The sequence below is a fragment of the Amblyomma maculatum genome, chromosome 1, assembly GCF_055883805.1.
Source record: "Amblyomma maculatum isolate TAMU_Amacu chromosome 1, ASM5588380v1, whole genome shotgun sequence".
NCBI classification, from domain to species: domain Eukaryota; kingdom Metazoa; phylum Arthropoda; class Arachnida; order Ixodida; family Ixodidae; genus Amblyomma; species Amblyomma maculatum.
In genome coordinates this window covers 187,424,784-187,447,247 of record NC_139344.1, presented here as the reverse complement: position 1 = coordinate 187,447,247, position 22,464 = coordinate 187,424,784, and the positions used below count along the sequence as shown (strand labels likewise).

General features: G+C 42.3%; 1 protein-coding gene across 1 annotated transcript; it reads left to right on the top strand.

Moving 5' to 3' along the window:
- The first annotated feature begins 112 nt into the window (after window positions 1-112).
- Aprt (adenine phosphoribosyltransferase) lies at window positions 113-18,026 on the top strand. The gene is made up of 4 exons (XM_084589838.1): window positions 113-442; window positions 7,974-8,211; window positions 13,377-13,455; window positions 17,168-18,026. The coding sequence occupies exons 1-4, from the start codon at window positions 366-368 to the stop codon at window positions 17,317-17,319; spliced, it is 546 nt and encodes a 181-aa protein (XP_084445964.1). The 5' UTR covers window positions 113-365; the 3' UTR covers window positions 17,320-18,026.
- The last annotated feature ends 4,438 nt before the right edge of the window (window positions 18,027-22,464 follow it).

Genomic DNA, 22,464 nt, shown 5'->3' with positions numbered 1-22,464 from the left:
TGCGAAAATGAATAAGAGCGCGTTTAAAGCCTGCCGTACTCGCTGCCTCAGTGGCGCAATGGATTAGTATTTGAGGAGACGGAATTACGCCAGGCGGCCCATGGCGGCCGAGGAGAAATGAGGAGGAAAGCGCCGCGAAGGAGGAGAGCACGGAGGAGAGAGTGGGCGTCGTAGGACAACCGACCGACGTGGCGTTCGGGCAAGTGGTGACGTAGACGCACGTGACAGCAGCTAGGGAGTGGCCCGGTGGCTAGAATGTGCGCCCGGCAATGCGTGTGATCACTGATTAGTCGGTTCGTTTGCGCTTCGTTCATTTCGCCTTGTGTTATTTTCTTTAGCTGAGCTGTAGAGTGGACTTTAAAATCATGGATCCTAGGGTTGAAGAAATTCGCGCCGAGCTGAAAACGTACCCCGATTTTCCTAAAAAGGGTATTGAGTTTTGGTAAGTTTACGAGTTGGATGCCCAGCTCTGTACTTAGTACTGCATTTACCGTGGCGGAACCATTAGGTGTTAAAAGCGAACTGATTGCCGATAGGTCGGCGACTGCCACAAATGTTATTTAACTGGGGATGAATGGATCGTGCACTCAAATGGGATACTAGTTGTAAAATCACGGCGTTTAGTTTTCTCACATGCATTCGTATGTATTAAGGTGGCTGGGTAGAAGAAATATGCGATATTTAAATTTTTGTTTCATGATTTCACTCGCCTTGCTTACACACCTGGTTCCCCGAAGTCGCTGTCAAGCGATCGCGGCTACCGTCTTTCCCTGCTTTTGGACTCATATGCTATGGTTGTATTTCCGCAAAATGCCGCACGAAACTTCCGAGGCATGTCCCCTGATGGTGACCTTGGCAGTACGCTGGATCATGCCTCATGAGAAGCTTGCAAATCTTGCGAAGCATTGAGTCCGCCCTGCAGTTTACTCAAAGCACTCACAATTATATAGCTGCGAGTCTGGTCGGCCCTCAGGCATACCTCCCACACAATTTGCAACTCTTGATAAGACGAGCGTCTTTTCAGTGCATCTCCATCTGAGATTATGGGCTCGAATGAGCATAATCCAGGGCAGTGTACACTTGGCCACAAATCTAGCGCTTTTCTCGGCTTTGATTCGCAGCGACCTTTGTTGACCTGTTTACCACACATTCCCCATTTATATTCTGAAGGCTGAAGTAACAGTTTGCAAGCATGAGGGCTGATGTCTGCCCATGAGGGCCGCTACGTTGAGGATGCCAGCCTCAGTGGGAGGTGTTCATGCATTGCAAAGAAAGTTTGAGGCATAAGTGCCTGCTCCTCTGGTGTTTTTGAGAAGCAGCTTCATCCCAAAAGACATTCTTTTTGTTCTAGAACTGTGGCCAGCATGCACATTCTGCATAGTCGCATGCCATTTAGTGTCAGTCATGTGCAGGGCACTTAACTTGTGGGCATAAAATAATGCCAGAACAAAAGCAAAGAGAAAAACAAAACAGCGATATTAACCAATAGGTGAATACGATTTCTGTGCAGTTATCTGATGAGGTTATAAGTGTAAAAACAGCATACACAGATTGCAGCATCCACTTAGATGTTAGCGGAATTTGAATGACGGCACCTGTTTGTGCTGTAGTTCTTTTGCACACATCTTTTTAACACCGAAATTGCTTCCATTTTAGACACTCGCTGCTGTGCCAGGCTTTGGAGACCTCTTGGTCTGCTCTTCAATCATGTTATTGTCTGGGTACATTTTGCTGTGGAGCACACAGGGCTGATATCTCATGTATGGGAAAGAATATTATGTTTAGCCAAGGCCACATGATTGACAGACTTTCACTCTCACCCAGTGCTCTAACCTATGCCACAGGAGTGTCCACTTTAAAGTTGTTGCTATCACCAGATTTATCCAGTTCCATCCTTTGGAGACAGTGGTGCTGTTACAAATGCTGCTTAAAAAAAGGTCTTTTATTTTTCTTTTGTTGTTTTAAAAAATAGCTGTGTGGGTATTCCTCTAGGTCAAGAGCATCACTTTTTTTATACCATAGCCAAACGCTGTGCTCAGCTGCTCACCGACAAAGGCACTGAGGCGGGTTTGAGCCATCACAGAAGACAGTATCACTTTTCCTTACTTTAATATCCTGCCTTCTGTGATGGCTCATGTCCACCTCAACAATGCTTTCTTTGACAAGCAGATGAGCACAGCTTTTGGCTATGATGTGAAATAATATGGTATAAAACCATATTATGCCTACCATGGTAGCTCAGTGGTTAGTGCCTCGACTACTGAGTGGAGCCACTCTGGGTTTGACACCTGTTCCGCGGAACCTCATTTCGATTGAGGCGAAATGCAGGGTGCCCGCATACTATGCAAAATCAGTACACATTAAAGAACCTTAGTCGAAATTTTTCAGAGCCCTCCACTACTGTGCCCCTCATTAGCCTAAGCTGCTTTGGGGTGTTGAATTTTGTAAACTATTACCATATTAAACTAGCGTTGTCGGCGGCGCTGTAGATGTAGTAAGTGAAAAATCACGGGCACGGCAGGTGATGTAGCCGGGTACTAGTGGTTGGTGGGCGGGCTGTGTGATGTCAGGAGACCATATGACATAAAAGGAGCAGCCAACTCGTAGCTCTCCTTTCATATGGGAGGGTGAGATTGGAATTGAAGCTTCTAGGATTGTAGAGCAATGAGTAAGACACGCTACTCCTCGCCCATGGAAGCACGTCCATACGGCTTGTTTTGTGGGACTTTATAGATATGTCGGGTGGCCTTTCACATAAACTGGGTAGGTTTTGACTGTATGTAATGAATATGTGCAAGCTAATAGAGACACAAATTAAAGGATTGGTGATTAACCGAGTAGCAAAATGCAAGTACGCAAACGATCTGCAAGAGGAGCTACAGACGGGAGCCATTAATGCTATCGCGTCATACCCCTAAAGGCGGAGCTTAAGTGTTCCACCAATTTTATTTAAAGGAACTTTACCGCCATGTTTTCAAAAAATGAACACTTTGCTACCTGCTCTTTATTTCTTTTTTTGACCAGCTGTGGCTAAAAGAAAAATATTTCACCTGCTGCCCACACAGTTTTGCTATTCATAATAGCCAATATCCAAAACAACTTGTCCAGTGAGAGCAAAAACTTCAGTCCTGGGGGTATTTCTGGATTATTTTTTAAGAAGGAAGCTTTATTTTTTTTCACAGCCTTTAAAGGCCAATCATGCAGCCATTTTGCAGTGATACTAATGGAGTGTGGCTAGAAAAAATTGAGGGAAGCTTAGTCCATGAATGTTCCAGGATACATTGGAGAAATAAGTAAAGGCATATATATGTCATATTTAATGCCCACTTCAGCCTTGTGTGCTTCTCATTCAGTATGTCTCTTTGATTTATTGATGTTTCTTTTATTTTTCGCACATATAAACTATGCTTTAAGGGAGTATAGACACCTAATTTCTGGGTTCAAGTTTTATTATTTGTAACAATGTGTAAGTTATTACTGCATACAGATCAATGCGTGATATTCGCCTACAACCGCTGAATAATTTCTTTTCTCAACTGTTTTGGTTTCAATAGCCGAGTTATGGCTTTGACGTCAAAGTCAAGTCTAGGTCACGTGAGGGTGAAAAAACAGCGATTTAATCATTCCTCTGTCTTTTGAATTCACTACAACGCTAAAGCGAGCCTGCTTCATGAACAGGAATCACAACAAGTGAAGAGTCGGTGCTAATATTGCTGTTTTTTCATCCCGCGCATGACCTAGACTTGATTATGACATCACAGCCATCTCTTGGCTACTGAAATCGAAACGGACATTGGTGAGAAACGAAAACTCAATTACAAGTTATTTTGTGGTTGTAGGCAAAAATCAACATGGCAATCCACACACAGGAATGTCTAGCGCATTATTAACAAGAAGAAAAATGCCATTAAAGGTCGTTGCCTAGACTCTTTTAATGGAAGATGTGGGGCTAAAATCACAATTTTCACACGCACAAAAAACAATGTTTTTAAATTTTTGTTTTGGATTGTGCATGTATTAAGGAAATTTCTCACCATGTTTGGTTGTCATCTGCACAGTAGAAAAATTGAAATTAATTTTTTTGCAACATGGGGCACACTCACCACCAAAAGCTCCTCCTATGAACGTTGGTTTCAATATGCACCAGCATAGCGGGCAAGAAATTGAACGTGGAGTGTATCTCCAAGCTAGAATGCTTGTTTTCCACGCTTTCTAGCCAAAAACGACCTACCATCGAGAGTACAACAGACAACTAAGAAAAAAACAAAGAAAAGGCAAATTTTCAGCAGTGGCGGATTGGCTGGTAATCCGAAATAGGAGCTTGGATTGACTAAAACGCAGTACATAATCTTCGAACGCTGTTTTTGCATCATTAGGAGGCTGAGCTTGGCTAACCAATGTGCTCAATAAGCTGGTGACAGAATGTGAAGCCCAGATGAAAAGGCACGGCCAGCTAGCAACCAAGGAAAGCATTTCACGAGTGCAGACAAGGGTGCTGGACAGCTGTAAAGTGGGGAGAAAAAAAAATGCAACTCAAAGCAATTGCCACAGAGCAGTGTCGTGTTGAAAATTATGGCCCAACCTATGCACTAGGCCACTTTGATTTATTAATTTAGGCCTTAAATTTGAATAGCTTGTTCGGAAATCTTTGAATTCACTTTTCTCAGTTTGCACTTTTTGCAAGATCACTTTTGTCAGGAAAACTACCATTTCCAAACTGTGTCGCAAAGGCTGCTTTCAAGGTGGTTTCTATACTAAAATTTTATTGGGAACAAGATAGGGGTTTTTTTGGATTCCTAATTATTCACCAAAAAGAAAGTACCAAATATGTGACATATACTGACAACAGAAAAATGAAGTTCGTTATTAAAGTGCTCAGATTTTTACAAAAATCTCATAAAGGGCTCTCAATTGGCCTTGTCCTGCATAATGAACTGTGTTATCTAAGCAGAAGCATAAACATTTACTACATTTTCATGATTTTAGAAATGATAGTTTTTAAGCTGACACACTTAATTACTCATTATGACAGTTACAACTTTTTTCTATTTGTGCTGAGGTGATGAAACTTATAGTATATTCTAATAAGAGAAAGATAAGTCATCCATTGAAATTTTATTGAAATTGGTGCCACAGTTCAAAAGTTGACCCTTTAGCCTCGCATCCTACTTTTTAAGGAGTTTCATTCTTGTTTGAAAAACATCTTCCGTGTAGTTCTTTCTGTTCATTGTCTGCTAACTTTGTTTAAACGTTATGGAATGGGTCCAGTTATTTTCAGTTGTGTTCAAGCATTGTTTATTGCTGGGGAAACTTTTTGTGCATTACTTAAATGTTTTTTTATTTATTTTTTCTTGTTTTTTTTTTATTTATTTTAGGCTTTGCTTTCAATTAAGGGTACACTGAGGACAAAGCAGTAGGCCTGCATAAATATGGCACCACTTTCTAATAGCTTTTTGAAGCTAGAAAATGCCCCCCCCCCCCCCCCCCCCCTCTTTCTCTCCCTAAAAGATATGAAATAGAGGTGCCGCCATCACTGGCTGATTTCACAAGTAAAATGCATGCGCTAACATCGATTTTTGACATATGTCTCGGAAGCTACACTGCATTGGCATGCTCTTAGAAACTGTGAGAGCAGATCAGCTTTGGTAAGGAAGTGACAAGTTTGAATGGACTGGTGGGAAGAGCTTTACAGTTCTGTCCACCAGTCAATGGGTCTTTTGCTGCCGTACAAACATCTACATATACCCCGCGGGGGTGGCGCAGTGATTAGGGCACTCGATTATTGTGCCCAAGGATGCGGGATGGAATTCCGGCCTCGGCGGCCGCTTTTCTGTGGAGCCAAAAAGCTAGGCGCCTGTGTGCTGTGTGATATCGGTGCACATTAAAGAACCCTAGGTGGTCGAAATTTCCGGAGCCCTCCACTACGGCGTCTCTCATAGCCTGAGTTTCTTTGCGACGTTAACCCCTTAACACCACAAACCAAGCCAAACATCTACATAGAACCAGACCATTAATTTTACTGAGAACATTAATTGGATGGAGGCCTCCTCAGTGTCCCTTGAAATTAGTAGTTGGTATTATGTTTTTGATGTTTTTTCAATATACATACACACATTTGTACTTTGCATTGCTCAATTGTTCTTGTGTATTGTTCTTTCCTCTGTAATGCCTTAAAGGGCAACTGAATAGGTTTTAGAATTCAGCGAGTTTAATAAAACTTACATTAAAGAATGCTGAGTCTTTTTCTGCTAGCATATGAAATAGTGACGTAATCACCCAATAAAGTGGTGCAGGCTTTCAGAGATCTCCACAGTGTACAGCACCAGGCAGAGACCACAATGATGACGCTCAAACAGATTGGTGCTACATTTCCAACGAAGAAGCGATAACGAAACCAATGCCTCTGAAAGAATTACTCATGAAGGGTTGTTTGCCGTATCAGGTGATCCACGGCATCATGTGGCTGTAGGCAGTGGATTGATTGAAGAGTGGGGAAAGGGTTAAAGGGGTCATATGAGCGGGGTTGGTGAATTCTCTATTCCATGGACCCACCGGCAATGGCTGTCTTGCAAACAACCCAAATTATCCTTTTCCGGGTGTTTGGACCTAACTGGAGAGTACTGCCTCCCTCTGCTTCATGGGCTCGTGATGCTTTGGTGAGGTGGTAGTGTTTTTCCTTACGCACCCATGATATGTGGGGGTGTGGCATAATGTACACACCATCAGCATGAGGCTCTGTACACTGTCGTATCTTGTGATTCAGGAAGAGATTGGGATAAGTATTTGTTTGGAATATATGCCACTCCGCTGCCTCCACAGTACTGCGCGTCATATGAGAGTGGGATTTAGAGTGTCTCTGGTCATAGAGGCTCTAGTCTCCCTCCATATGTGATTGGGAAGTGGGGTGCTGACTCTGAGCAGGAAATTGAAACCCCTCTTAATGATTGTCTGCACATTTTTTTCTATATGGTCCACCCACAGCTTCCTATCACTGAGAGAAGAACCCCTGCAAGAGGCCGTTAACAAAGTTATCAAATTTACACAGAACAATTGGATTGGAGTACTTACCCGAGAAAGCAGGACTACTTTGAATCCGCAGAACAGCACCCAAACCATCAGGGGTAGTCCAGTTGTATCTCAGAGGCACTAAAATCGGAAAAATTGAAGGAATCCACATACCAGGCTTGTGGCTACAGAGAAACTGGAGGGTAGATTATGCAATACACACTATGTTCAGGGAATGACTCAACAAATACAAAGACGATACATTGAATCGCCAGACACAAGAGGGGTGTGCGTGAGGCAGTGGAAACATAAAAATTGGGGAACAGTAACATCATCATGAGTTCCTCCGCACTTCTCCAATTCATCGTGAAGCCTGAACTTCACTGCAGTTTTAATCAGCAATTACATCACTATTTTAAATGGTAGAGCAAAACTACTTGGCATGCTTAATCTACAAGTTTCATACATTCAAGTACTTGAATTTCGTCTGTTTGTCAAAAAAACCATTAGAGTTTCCTAGCCAAACTGGTAGTGTTCTACAAGCTTTTCAGACACTCACTGTGTTTTGCTATTTGCATTTATTGCTACTTTGCCATTTTCATCTCTGTTTCTTGGTTTGCAAGAGCGATTATACACGAAATAGCACTGCCTTCCTCTCCAGCGGGAACTCGAAATGCAACGCTTAAAAAAAGAAAAAAAATTTCTATGCTTGCACAAATGTGTATGCCAAGCTGCAAAGGTTTAACTAAATGAAATAAATAAATAAATCATGTCTGAGCATCTGTCCATAATTCTTAGCAGGAACTTATTGCTGATCTCATTGGCATTTACAGCCTAAGACGAACATAAAGGGAGGGAATGTAGCTACAGCGACATTTTGGTGCATATTATGAATAAAGGTCAACTTTTTCTGAAAGAAAGTCATTGTGCCACTAACACTATTTGTTTTTCCTCTATTCATCATGCAGTGACATAATGCCAATATTTCGGAAGCCCGCTGTCTTTCGCAAGGTGGTGGATTTGTTTGCTGAGCATGTGCGCAGGTCCGTGCCCAATGTCCACACTATTGCTGGCATTGAAGCACGAGGCTTTCTCCTCGGACCTCCATTGGCACTGGCTTTGAATGTGCCATTTGTACCCATTCGGAAGGCAGGAAAGCTGCCTGGCAGTGTCAAGTCTCAGGCTTATGATTTGGAGTATGGACAGGTACTTGGCACATATTACATACTTTCAATCCACTGATGAACTCATTTGAGTTCAGGAGGTTTGAGCTTAGCACCAAAGTTTTATAGCTCTAAAGGCTCTGCTCTAATAGCTTGTAGCTTCAGACAAATTAGATTGAAGTGGTTGAAATTGTCCAGAGCCCTCCACTACAGCATCCCTCATAGACTGAGTAGCTCTGGGATGTTAAAACCCAGATATTGTAATTACATTTAGTGTTTTATAATTTTTGTATGGTGAATTATGATAAGAACACAAGTAAAAAGAAAAGTATGTGATACTAGAAGCTGAGACTGCTCTAACTGGAGGCTAGCTGAACTAGTGCAACATTAGGTTTTCTGATAGTAAATGTACAACCATCATCAAAGATATACAGCCCAAGGTGCTTGCTTCAGAGTTCTGCAGCATGCCCTGTTTTGCATCCTTGGCAACCATAATTTATTGGAAGTGGAAGGGCTTTGTGTCTGTGTTTGTAGTGGTCCTTGAAACCCTTGAATAGTCTTGATTTTTAAAACCCATATTCAAGGCCCTGAAAACCTTTGAAAAATACAAAGGTACTTGAAACTCCTTGAATTTTATGCTTGCCTATGCTTAGTAGCTCTGGCTAAGCGTCTGGGCGCATTGCAAAGCGGAAAGTTGATCCAGTTCTCTTGGTATCAGTATTTTCAGCCGTTTCTTCACAGCGCTCTCTGTCTGCTAAGCTTCTCTCTTATTATTTGATAGATTGCTTGAGAGGCGTTCCATTGAAAGGCATGACTTAATATAAGGGTAACTGACTACTTTCCTCTCTGGGGAGTAGTCAAATTTACCTTTATGTTAAGCCACGGGCAGATTGCGATTGAAAGGCTATGTAGCGTTAATCACCAAATCTCCATTGAAAACATGAAAGAGTTCAGACATATCTCGGAGAATTGTGTGTGATACTACAAAAAAGGCTGGGGGAGTATTTAATGTTGCAATTACAAAAAAGCTCTGGAAATATGCTTCAACCGCATGGCACTGTTATGAAATGTACCTGAAGGATCAAAAGGAACATGAAGCTCGCAAGTACGCTTTTGCAGGCTAGTTGGTGCCTAAGCATTCTGTCTTTTTTTGCGCAAAAAACTCGACACAAAAGGAACGAGGTAGACAGGACAAGCACTTACTAACAACTCATGTTTTTATTGACGGAACATTTGCTTAAATGCAGCAGCTACTCTAATAACAAGAAGAAGGGAAGAAGAGACTTCGCATACATACATATCAGATCAGAACAGATCCCATCTTCGCACGAGTGAATGCATGCTTCGAGCTCTACTTCTGCGCAAGATAACTGGTTTCTTTTTTTGAGAGCAAAATTGCAGGATTGCTGACACACGAGTTACCCGATTTTTCTATCTCATTAGCCTCAATTATCTCTCTTCCAAGTTGTGTCTTGCACCGGCGCAGTACTGACATTTTTTTGAGCGCGGGAGTGCAGTTGCGACAATTCCGGATATGGTCAATCATTTTGCTACCTGAATTGTTCCTGACATCTCTTGTGTGCTCCCTCAGCCTTTCATTAAGGCACCTCTCAGTCTGGCCAATATACTGCTTACCACAGGCAAGCGGTATCGAATACACAACGCTCTTTTTGCAGGCCACGAAGCGCTGCTGGTGACGCTTTGAACAAGCGACGGCCGCATCCTTCGCATTCACTGTCTTGCAAATCCTGGAGAGTTTTTCTGGAGCGGTAAAAACCACTCTAACACCCACCCTAGCACCGATCTTCTTAATATTATGTGAGATTCCGTGAATGTACGGAATAGCCGCCACTTTCTTCCGGTCAATTTGATCGGGCATGCTGGCTGCTTTCTTCAGCAGGTTCTCGGCAGTTGATGCCAGCAAGGCCGGCTGGTAACCTGCGTTTGAAAGGCGCTACAACTGGATGTCAAAGCTGCGTCCTACCAAATGCAGGCAGGACTTGCTCAGAGCGTTGGAAAGGCACAATCTCACAATGCCTCGTTTTACGGCTTTGGAGTGTGCTGAGCTAAGAAGGGAAGCAGGGGCTTGTTGCCTCTGGGCTTGAAGGCCCAACATACGTGTTCACTTGAAAAATGAAGCCCTATATCTAAAAAACCTAATGAAAATGTCTTCCGGGAAGCACTTGTCCTGTCTACCTCGTTCCTTTTGTGTCGTGTTTTTTTGCGCAAAAGAAAAAAAAAAAAAACAGAAAACATGAAGCTCAGCAGTCAAGGCAGTTGCTGACTTGATGATGTGATGACATCTGCTGACAGCCACGCTGAAAAAAACAGGCTGCAAATAGCCTTAGGAAGGCTACAAAGGACAAGATGCAGATGCTTTAAACCATTGGCTGCAGAAGAACTTCAAGAGCTTTCTTAATCTACTTCTTAAGCTGCCTGTAACTGAATACAGTTTATTACTAGCAGCAAGCGTGATCACCTGTATTTGTGCAAAAGCACTGATCCGGAGGGTCATAGTCTAGCAAAATCGTCTAATGCTTATGCCATCACTCTGATTTGCTAAGCTGTTTCGTGAGGTTGTAACCCCTTGGTTTCACGCGGATAATTCAAACTGACAAGTTTGCCAGCCAACGGAGTGATGGAGCCTGTGACTGACTCGCTTGGGATGCTTTCACACTATAACGATCGGAGCAGATTTGAACCTAAGTACTTCAGTTAAGTAGCCAAGCGTCTTAACCACTTAGCCATTGCGACGAATGCTTTCACTCACTCTAACTAGGTTTATATAGGGTTAAACCTCGGCCATTTGATGGACGGCTTCAAGATGGCACTAGTAGGATTAAACCCATGGCCTCCGCAATCAATCATGCCATTGCATCAGAGCTAATAGCACAGGCTGCAGTTAAACCTCCATCATTTGACATGACAGCTCCCAGATGGCACCATATGTACAACTGAAACTGTAGCTCACCAGGTGGCTCTAACCACAGAAAGTTTGTGCAACCCGCTTTTGCAAACCCCTTGGGCTGTATACCTTTGATGGGGGCTGTAGTTTACTCTTTTGCTTAAGTGATGTTAAAATAAGTTCCACTTGAAGTAGAATAAATTAAGGAAGGCATATTTCTTTCTTTTTTTTACTCTATACTATCGGCATGAAAGTTAATTTACAGTAAAACCTGTCTATGAAATGCTTGATGATATAAGCTACTTTATGAGCAGAGTCACTCAGAAATGTCGCTTCAGAAAGTAGACTTGTTTCTAAATGGCACAAGCCATTTACTAGTCCAGCAGTCTATCTTGTCCACCACACTGCTTTGGACTTGCTGTTCCCATAAGTTTAGTTAAATGCCGCATATTTCTCTTAAGGTCCGGTGTCTGGCAGGCATTGCTAACTTGGCAGTGCAAAACATGCATGGACAAAGTGAAAGAAAGATGGATAAGAAAGGTGCTCAGCTGAAAATCAAGCTTTATTGACAAAGTAAACATACCATGTGAGAACAACTACTAAAAAAAAAAGTAGGAACCAACACGCATGTCAGATAGAACATCCCATGTATGGTGAGGTCTACAGCACAGTTTTGTACTGTGCATCTACACCATGCGCCTTTTGATGCCCAATGGCTCCTCATTATGGACTCAACCTTATTTCATGCTTTTAGCGCAATTGAAGGTTTGCTAATGTTATGCCTCAGACAAGCAGCCACTATGCATTAAAACAGTAGTCATGGCCTGCCTGTGCAGTAGGTAGGAATGGATGATCTGTTTTTAATGTTTTTCTTTCCATATATTTTTTTTTTTTGCTCAGTATTGTTTCTACTTATCATGCATCATCTATTTCTGTCATTAAAACTTAGATGTGAGTACAGTTAATTACCATTCTCTTGGCCTGCCTGTGTATTTTTCTTTGCCGTGCCAGTTAAACACGTAACCTTGCAAGCTCTCACATCTGCATTTTCTTCTGCATGTCAAAAGCACATATTTCACTAGCAGTGACAGCATTCATTCTAGTGTTTAGCTGTATATGTTTCTGCACAGCAGATGCATATTCATGAATTACCCATTTATTTGTGTCTGTCTCTCACATAATGCAATCCCTTATCAAATATTCAGCATGACAGTCATACTGCCCCATAGCAGTAATGTTCTCATCCCACTCATCGGTTACAGCGCTCGACTACTGTTCCCAAGTATGCGGGATCGAATCCCAGTCCTCGGCGGCCACTTTTCGATGGGGGTGGAAAGCAAGGTGCCCGTGTGCTGTGCGATGTCAGTGCACGGTTAAGAATTCCAGGTGGTCGAAATTTCCGGAGTCCTCCATTACGGCGTCTCTCATAGCCTGAGTTGCTTTGGGACGTTAAACCCCACAAACCAACCAAACCAAAATTTATTGCATTAGTTGCATATATCAACATATTAAGAACATATTTTGGACAGGTCTGCATGTTGTCACTATATACAAGAAGTCTAGTCTTCATAAAAAATATATACAGCACAAGGGGGGTCGCTTCTAAGCTGTGTAACTGGACTCTATGGACTTGTCCAGCATCCGCAATCTCACAGGTGGCGAGAAACCTCGTCCTCATCCTTCTTGAGTTTAAGTATTCCAGGAGTGCTGTTACGGAGTTTAGAAGCAAACTCTTTGGGCTGCATACTTTTGACAGAGAATGTGCGTTCAGTCCGGGGCTCAACTGTCATTTGGATGAAACTACTGAACTCTACTTCCAGACTTCTTGAAGTCTTGCAATTCATGTGACTGCTTTCATAGTGATTGGAAGCTTGTAAAACTGAAGTAACATATAATTACGACTGAACAGCAAATGTCTAGGAAACTATAGCCATATGCCTGTGTCTAGGTAGGTGTTGCTGAGAACTTGGATTTGGATGTAGGCTCCTTGTAGAGGAGCATGTATACCTGAAGCAAATAGTGCTACCAAAGCCACCAGGGCTAATCTTTCTTTTTAATGTTTTTCTGTTATGAGCATAGGGATTCAATAATACCTGGTTTATTTCATGTAGGTTGTGTTTAAAATATGCAAGTTATTAGGTTAGCATTCTAATATGTCGTAGTATGCTGTTGTAAATATTTAAATTAGTATTTAAATTGCACTACCTACTGAGTGTTACATGATTGCATAATAAGGACTCAAACGGCAAGTATTGCAACCCAACTTTGCAAATGACTTGCCTTTTGTTGTTTTTTTCTCAAAGGACAAATTGGAAGTCCAGCTAGCAAGTGTGTCTCCTGGCAAAGACATTGTGGTTATTGATGACCTTTTGGCCACAGGTGGTAAGTACAACTGCTTGTGTTCTACTTTGCAAGCGTGTGCAAGAATACTTTGCATCTGCTGCTTTTTGGAGCACTTTAATGCAGCCTTGGTAAATATGTTATTGGGTGAATAGTTGTCCAATCAATTTGGCCAGTTTTACACAAGTCGGGCCCAGCATAAGCCTCATGTGCTGACTGTGCATAGCATGGAAAAAATATATATATATTTGAGGAGATGCTCGCAACTGACCCGTATAAGTGTAATCTCAAAATGGCGTTATCCTCTGGACACTGCAGAAACCCAGGGGGCAGCACTCGCAGTGAATAGGCAGTGAATAGGCAGTGCCACGAGCGGGCGCCGGAGAAGAATATCCAAGAGAGTTGCGGCCGCCTGAGCAGGGTGCGCGCTCGAGTGAGGCAGCAAAATGATGGCGGATTTAGCTAGCTGGAGTGATGTAGTGAAAGATAAACAATGCAGGAGCCACATGACACAAGAAGAAGAGACACGGACGGGCCTTGGCTATCTCCTGGCAGTTTATTTCAAGGCTGCAAGCACAAGAAACAAGAAGATAACAGCTAGAAGAAGGGTGCTCAAGGATGCAGAGCAAAAGAATGAGGCGGAGGCGATAAGAAAATACAATGAAAAAAAGAAGTAAAACAAAAATTCATGTGCGGTACAACTTCACACAAAGACAGCCTCAAAAGTTTTGACTAAACGGAATTGGCTAAGGAAGTATTTCTAGGGGAAAAAAAAAAAAAAGCAAAGCTGCAGGGGAGTTGGTGGTGGAGAAGGAAAGAATGGGTATGGGAAGAAGAGAGGAATGAATGGAACGGGAGCTGAAAAGGAGAAAAGGAAGGCTGAAAAGAAAATAGTAATAAACATGATAGAAATGCGAAAAGCCTGTAAACTCGTGATGACCACAGCTTGGCAATGCTAAAGCAACTGTGGCACAGTATAGATTAGGACAGAACTGAAGGCTGGTGGAAAGGTGAAAAGAAGGAACGAGCTGAGGGAGGCGAAAAATAGTGAAAGAAAACACTAAAAAAGCTATAAATTCATGAACGTATACAACGCAAGAAAGAAAAAGACTAGTAAATATGCAATTAGAAATGCTACATGCCCGTTTATATCCCTCTGCATTGTACTGGTGGTCATCCATGCATTGTGGACTGTGACCCATTTGGAAAATATAGACCACAGCACAGATTAAATAAAAGTTATACAATAATCAACTGTGCATCTGGCGCGCTATGGTCCTAGTCCACGCATTTTCATTCTGGTGGGCGCGCCAATTAATTGGTACCAGATGTTACAGGGGTCTGTGAATTGCCCGATTATTCTTTTTCTTTTTTTTCACGGCTTGAGAAGAAATACGATAGAGCAGGTTGTAGTATGCCCTGTTTTGGGAAGAACGCCTTACGGCAAATCCGGATATGATTGCCGGCTCACTACTAGTCACGACAACAGCAATGCAACGTTTGCATTTGCTTTGCTTCGTAAAGCCTGTTTGGGGACATGGAAAACATTGTACATGGTGAGCAAAAAATGTGTGTGATTGTTGACTGTAATCCAGTAATCCATTTGTGACCACAGAATGCCACGATTACCGCGTATGCAACTAACGAACGAGGAATGCGATCCACGTCCAGGCAGCTTCACAGCATCTTTGTGGTACTGCAAGATACCTTGTAACAAGGAAGTTAAGCATGCTACATAGTTCGGATGTGAAGGTTGAAGTTTAATTTGGGGACTGAAAAGGGACAGCAGAAAGGAATTTTCAACAATTTTATTTGATGCACATTTATGTACTTCCAAGGTTGGTTTCGACTGAATAGGTTCAGATGTAGCTAGTATGCCATCGTTAGGCTTGTGTCAAGTGGTACCGCTGGGAAGTGGTGCAGCGGAATAGGTTCCAAACTGCTTTGCTACTAGGTTTCTGTTATTGTCGTAATGTTGGGTTCACCTATGTTTACAGCAGAGGTAAATGACCCACATCTGTTGAGAATGCACTTCACATTGGTTAATAGTGTGCGTGTGGGAAACTGATCAAGATTCCCCACATCCTCCCTGTTCAGTACTCTCAGTCAGTACTCAGTGCAGTGTTCTTTGTGTTTAGGGTATGGCTGTATGTGCATTATTCTGAGGTAGTGCTTGTAGTTGCTGTCATGACTTAACATTAGCACACATGTTTAGCAACTCAATTATTGTGGTGCAGGTTCACTTATCTCATTACAAGTCGGGTTGCAAGCCTCAGTTCACTTGTTTTCTGACGGAAAGGCCCGTCGTAGCTGGTGGCTTCACGAATGTGCATGCAGTTCAGATTTTTTTTATTCCCTGAGGCATAAGGATGGCAAGGCACAGGCTGTCTGGGCACAGTGTGACCAGCAAGTAAGATACGAGGGTCATGGCAACCTGCAGATTTTAAAGCAAAGTTTACAGGGGTACCTAATTACATCATATAGTGGCTATGCAATAACATTACAAGCTGTTGATGGCTTTACATCAAGTTTTGTGCCGTTCTTTGATGGTTATGTTTTTAGACCCCTACATGTCTGTCTGCACATAATCATCTAGCTGCCATTTAGATGCTTCCAAAAAAGTGTTGAGAGAAAGGGACATGTATGAATAAAGATAGATTGAAACGTATAGTTGTCACTGTTGGTCTAGTGTCATATATCACTTCTGATCCTGGGAACTATGCAACTGATGCCACATTTTTTTTTTTCTTCTAGATGAGGCTTTTAATGCTCTTGCATTAATTATGCATAAACTGTGCTGGCGCAATGACTGATTTTACACCCACTGAAAGGGCAAAGGGTGTACAGGCTGTTTGAATTGAGAGGTTATCTTTACTGATCCAGTGAACACATGGATAGATGTAGTGTATGAAATGGTGATAGCTTGCCCTCTCGGCCATGTTTGCACCGATGGTGATTCAGGGCTTTTTTTTTAATGCTTGTGCAGTCAGGAAGCAAGATGCTGGCAGGCTTATTGCATCCTGCAGAAAATATAGCTGAAATACACTTTTATGCTGCTTTTGTGTTCTCTGACCACATTGTGATTTACCATACTTATTTGTGTAATAAGCGCACCCTCTGGTTTGACAGTCAAAAAGTGCTTTTCTTTTTTTTTCCCTTTGCATATTGAATGCATCTATTTGTTTGGATCAGAGACTTCTGCGGACAGTAGTGAATGTTTTTAGACCGCAGTTTTTTAAACATCGAAACAATGAGCAATAATATAAAGCATCCACTGTCGAATGCCAGGACCTGCTATATATCTCAACCTATGAGATGAAAGTCACTAAAAATGTTCAGCGAGGACTTCGAGTACCAAAAGTACCTTTCCCAGTCACAAGGAACCTCTCTCTTGATCTGGCTTACAAAGGATTGTAGAAATTAGTATGTTGGTTAGGCTTCGCAATAGAGTTCACTCTAGCGAGTGGTGCTAGATAAAATTTCAAGAGATCGATAAACAGTGATATGTTTTTCTGGTATTCTTGTTGCAGTATGCTAGAACCAGGTTTTCATAAAGTGTTGATGGCAGTGCAAAAAGGTGGTTTACATATGCAGCTAGAACAGCAAAATTGTGATGAATGCAAACATGCTTGATGTGGCATTGTTACCACTCATACTGGTGCACATTAGTTAGCAAAACGTGGCTGAACATTGGTAAGATTTTGTTCTTCCAGGGAGTGCATTTTAATAATGTTGCATATGTTTCTTTTTTCAGGAAGCTTGAAAGCTGCAATCAGTTTGATTCGAGCTGCAGGAGGAAATGTAGCCCTCGGCCTTGTTATTGTGGAACTAGAAGAGCTTCAGGGTCGTCAAAAGCTGGACGTCCCAATTTGCTCTCTGCTCAGTTTTCCTGAACCCAAATTTTAGCAGCTTGTTTTGCTGTAATTCTGCAGTCACTGAGTGCAACTACGCTTATAGTGGAGAAATTTATTAGGCTGCTTTTTGTTTGAAGAACCATCTTAAGCATGTGGATATACAGAGGCTCTGTTGAACACTATGACTACAGCTGTTGTCTTCCAACTTGAAGTAAGGAGAATAGTGGTTCATTTCGTAATTTGAAGCAGTTTCAAAAAGCAAACATTCCAACATTTCAATAGGTTGTTTTAGGCTGGTGAGTTGTGAAAGGTGTGTGTGTTTGGCATTTCAGTTTTAGACCAATTTTGCATGAGTATGTGTGGAGAGTGCACTGATGCTCATTACTCTGCCTCATATCCAAGAACTTTAAAAGTGAACTTCAGGCCAAGTGTCAGGGTAGAGGCACATCTTCATTGCATAATAAAACCAAATACAAAGACGCTTTTCAAATGTCAAAATTCTACCAGGCTGTGAACTCTGCTAAGAAAAAAATCTTGAGAGTTTAAATTCAGAAAACTAAATGTAGCGACATTATGTGCCCTCTACATTTATTAATGCACCAAACACGTTTAGAAAAGGTTTAGTACTTGAGACAAGCAGCATATATTTATGGTAGCTGGTTTGTTTTTGGTGCTTCACTTCACTACCGCACATGTTTTTTTTTTCTACAAAGATATTTTGTAGTTTACTATGCTGAAATAAAATGTACTTGTGCAGCACGCCCTTTTCAATGGTCCTAATGTGTTTGAAGAGTTTGTGCATGAGCATGTGCTTCTTTGACTTCCTTTTCATTGTTTCCAACTACGTGTGTGTTATGCCAGGTGTGCCTCTCACCTCACATGCTTAGTGTGCGCCCTGTGGTAGGGAACTGTGGTAGCATGTAGAATGCAAGTGCCTGCCAACCTTGCCCAAAAGAATTGAATACGTTTTATTGCGTACTGCCTCCTGGGCTATAAGCAGGAAAGAGAACAGATCCGCTGTGGTAGCCTGGTGAGTGTGGCATTCATTTGACGAACTCAAGGATGCAAGATTGAATCGGCCATGATGGCCATTTTTTGATGGATGGGAAATTCAAGAATACCCACGTGCTGCACAGTGTCGCTCGCATTAAAGAAAATAATTAGATAGTCTAAAATCCAGAGTCCTCCACTGGCCTTATATACATAAACTCGAAAGATTGCGATTCGAATTGGTAATTCAAGAGAAAGTGCGCATTTTGAGAAGGAAATGCATGACTTTTCTTCCACCCTCTTTCTCTATTTTTGCACTTTTTCTTAAAAAGAGGGACCAAACTCAACCATTGTTGAGTTCATGTAAACGTTGCTGCTGTGGAGCCTTCATAGACTATGTGTGCAATTCTCAGTCATTAAACCAAAAAAACCAACCATGAAAGAGCGTAGTGTCATACATTAGTACTTTTAGTGCTGCAACAGCTTGTGATGTCATCTTTACAAGTTGGTGTGACAAAGTTGTCCTAAAGTTAAGATGTAGGCCTCTGAAACCTCCCATTCATCACTTTGAGCAATAAATAAGTGACTTGCATTTAATGCCACAGACACCACGCCATGGTTGTGATCGTTGAACATCGTTGCTGGAATGACATCAGAGCAAGCCATAAAAGTAAGGAATGTACGATTGTCTGGAAGAGTAAATGGGCCATGAAAAGTGACATTAAGGTTGGTTCCAAATCGGCTTAACATTGAATTCAGAGAGTGACAAGTGCTACAAGTGCAGTCTACTATGTACCTTCAGAGTAAGCAGTTACTGCTGTGCTAGTTCCAAGAAAAATTATTAAAGGATCCCTGAAAGGGGGGCTCAGAAAGTGGCCATCAGATGTGTACATCGTGTAGAAGAAATAGCACTGAGAGTGCATGCCGCTTGCAAGCCCTTACAAGCAAGCTGATAATTTTCTAGACATCTTTTTTAATTGCTGTTTTCTTGCTGCACGGCGACCTGTGGTGTCGGGTGTTAGCCAGAGTTCGCGCACACTGCATCAACTTGCGCAGGTGATGTCACAGTGCTGCAGAGTGCTATCATTGGTTCACCGCGCCGCATCGAAGAAGGTGGGGTGCTCACCTGGCTCGGCAGGATGCTTCACCCTTTCTGCTCCCTCCTTTGCTGTCTAGCTTTTGCGAGGGAGCCCCCGCCCCCCAAGTGGCAAAAAATAAAAATAAATGAAATGAAAACCAAGCCAAGGTGGCTGTTAATGCTTTTGCGGGCAAAGCGCTGTACTGGTCTGTCTTTCTTTTTTTTGTCTGGGGCCTCTTCATGGGTTGAGAGGGAAAACATGGAGCCTCTTTCAGTTGCCCATATCTCTGGGAATACATTTTTGTGGGGTGATGATAGGTGATTCAATATCTACCAGCATCATAGGCTTCCATACCCTTGGCAAAGCCCCTTTCTGTGCCTCTTCACATTTGCTTCTGTTGTCTATTATTATTTTTTTTTACAATACTATTTACATTACTCAGCAGGAAAAGCTGATCAATTCATTCTCTGCAGTAGCATGTGCTTATTGGAGCAAATTCCCACAATCCTCATTGCAATTCAATGTTGCACTCTGTAAGCCAAGAGCATGTTCATGATCATGCTAGTATGATCCACTGTGTCCAGGTGACAGGCATTGGTGCCTACCTGTCATGGTGTAGATGGGTCACACAACACATACTTGATATGTTACTTTGCACCTCTCTGCAAGTGGGAGGGCCAGTGCTGTTTCCAAAGGCTAGGTATTCTATGTGCGAGAGAAACTATCTTGGAGAGGGCATCACTGAGAGAAGCGTGGCAAAAGGGTGATTGTAATGACGCAAAATTCGCTATTAGTGAGTGCAGGCAAAAAAAAAATTAGATTTGAGTTCTGTGGACAACATATCGGACAAGTATACTCCTTGATGAGAAGCAGGTTAAGGGCCCTTTAAATTGGAGTTGTGGGCAAAATAGTTTGCTTGATACAAAACTGTTTATGAACAAGGGTCGTACTTACAGAAGTCTTTGAGAGAAACCCTCCCTCCTAAGCCTTCCTTTTTGTGCACAAGCGCTTGAATGCCTTTTTAAGTTTACAAAACTAATTTTCACTACTGTACTTGAAAGCAAACTGTTTTCCTTTTCGTCCTACTTGCAGACGTGCCAGCAAAATGAAAAATGCGTGCCAGGGAAATGTTCACAGAGGCTGTTGGCATAGAGTTCTTCATGCTCCAAATTTATTACCTTCAAGGCCCTTTTTGGGCTTATACATGAGAGGCAGGTGCGTTAAAAAAATTAAGTTACACTAGTACTGCATGAATACGAGCAGTTACTGTCTTCGAAAATGCCTGTGGGTGAGCGGTGGCCGAGATGTCATATAAATAAGGCCCTTCCACTCAAGGCCTTACCAGGGAAAAGTCATGGGCAAAAGCAGGGAGACCAGTAGGGGTGTGGCAGTATAAATCTTGAAACATATATGTCTAGGAAGCCAGCAGTCGTGGACGGTGAATGGTCATTGGCTCATTTCCTTACCCTTGTTTGCTCTTGAACTATATATACATTTAGCAGCAAGTGTTTTTTGTGTTTTGCCTCTAGTGCTGTATTAAGAGAAGAAGTACAAATTTTGAGAAAATACATGTGCATGCATTTCAAGAGAATCGAGCCATCCATCCCACAAAATCGCTTCATTTAATAATAAGGTTCATGACTACTAAAATTTGCTTTCTGCCTTTCCAGAATACCATTTTTTAAATTTGTGGCTTTACATCAGCATTTTAGTTTGGTCAAGGTAGCCAAACTAATTTAATGGCAGCAACAACAAAGAATCTACATATAAACACATTTGCAATAACTTATCAGCAGCATCAAACCCACCTCTGCACAGTACTGCTCACAAAGTTGCCTTCCTATACCCATCCATTGCTTGGTCCACTCTCTCAGCGCCCTAGTGCACATTCAGACCAGAAATGCACAAAAACGCGTAAGATACACAAGCACACCTTAGCTTTTTTGAAGGGTGGGTTCCTGGCTCATTCATGCTATTCCTTGACAATTCAAAGCCCTGACCGGTGTAAAATATGCGCTGTACTGAAACCTTTGCCTGCTACGGCAGCGTTTGCAAGCTGCCCCACATAGACTATTGTTATGTACATAAACTATCGTCATTACTTCTAAATGGCCTTCCTCTAACTTTCTTCAACTCTTGAAAGTGGGATTGCCCATGTACCAAAGGTACTGCAGTAGGGCATCATTCCTGCACAGTCAAATAATTAGTAGAGAATAATACTGGTTACAATAGTGTGCTTGAATCTATCCATCCAGACTAGTATGCCTAAAGGTCTTTTCAGAAAAACATTGGGCAATTTGGATGGTGTAACAGAAAAAAAAAATGCTAAAAAAGCGTAACTGCAAAAGCTTAGGTGTTTTGCAAACAGGAACAGCCATGTTCTGGACATCCAATCCTGTAGGGGAAATGCCAGGACAGCTGTACTGCATCATTCACATGTGAACTTTTTAATGCTTATGGTTAAAGTAAAATGACAGAGAGAGACGGAGAGAACCACATTATTATTGCAGTGCAGTATTAAGCGCTCAACAAATTGGTGGCTTGTCGGTTCAACGCTAGCTTATCATGCTATTGGTCTGATGCCAGCCAGGCATGCCAGGAGTTTGGGAGGGGTGAGGAAACTGAGAGGATTGAACTGCGACGGGGCATGAAAAGAAAGAGTGTTCCAAGTTCACATATAGAGAGGAACAATTGGTGCAAGAGGCGTCTGAATGGAGGCTGTACTGGTAGAGGCGCGGAGGGGTGAGGAGAGTGTTTGCATTTTGCAAAGGATGTGTGATTCAAATGTAGTAAGGTCGGGGTGGGGTGTAGGGAGATTGGTGAGGTACAGCCTTAAGTGCTTGTAATTGTTTCGGATGGTGCGGTTGTAGTCTAATGCCTTGGCACTCGTAAGTTGATTGACCCAGAAGATTGTTGGCACCTGGCACTGAATGTTGCGAGCCAGCTGATTAACCAGGTCATTTCCAACAATCTCTGTATGATCAGAAATCCACCTAAGAGTTACGGTTGCTGGACAGAAGTCACAGTGCTTCTAAGAGACCTCTTAGGCCTTGGGGTAGTGTACTATTCTGAATAGAACGGAGGGCAGCCTGTGAATCAGTGTAGACAACATAAATGGCAGTTCGAGG

Excerpts from the sequence above, each read along its gene's own strand:
- Aprt (XM_084589838.1), top strand. The coding sequence starts at position 366 with ATGGATCCTAGGGTTGAAGAAATTCGCGCCGAGCTGAAAACGTACCCC. Across the intron at positions 8,212-13,376 it reads ATGATTTGGAGTATGGACAG|GACAAATTGGAAGTCCAGCT; the intron begins GTACTTGGCACA and ends TTTTTCTCAAAG. Across the intron at positions 13,456-17,167 it reads TGACCTTTTGGCCACAGGTG|GAAGCTTGAAAGCTGCAATC; the intron begins GTAAGTACAACT and ends TTCTTTTTTCAG.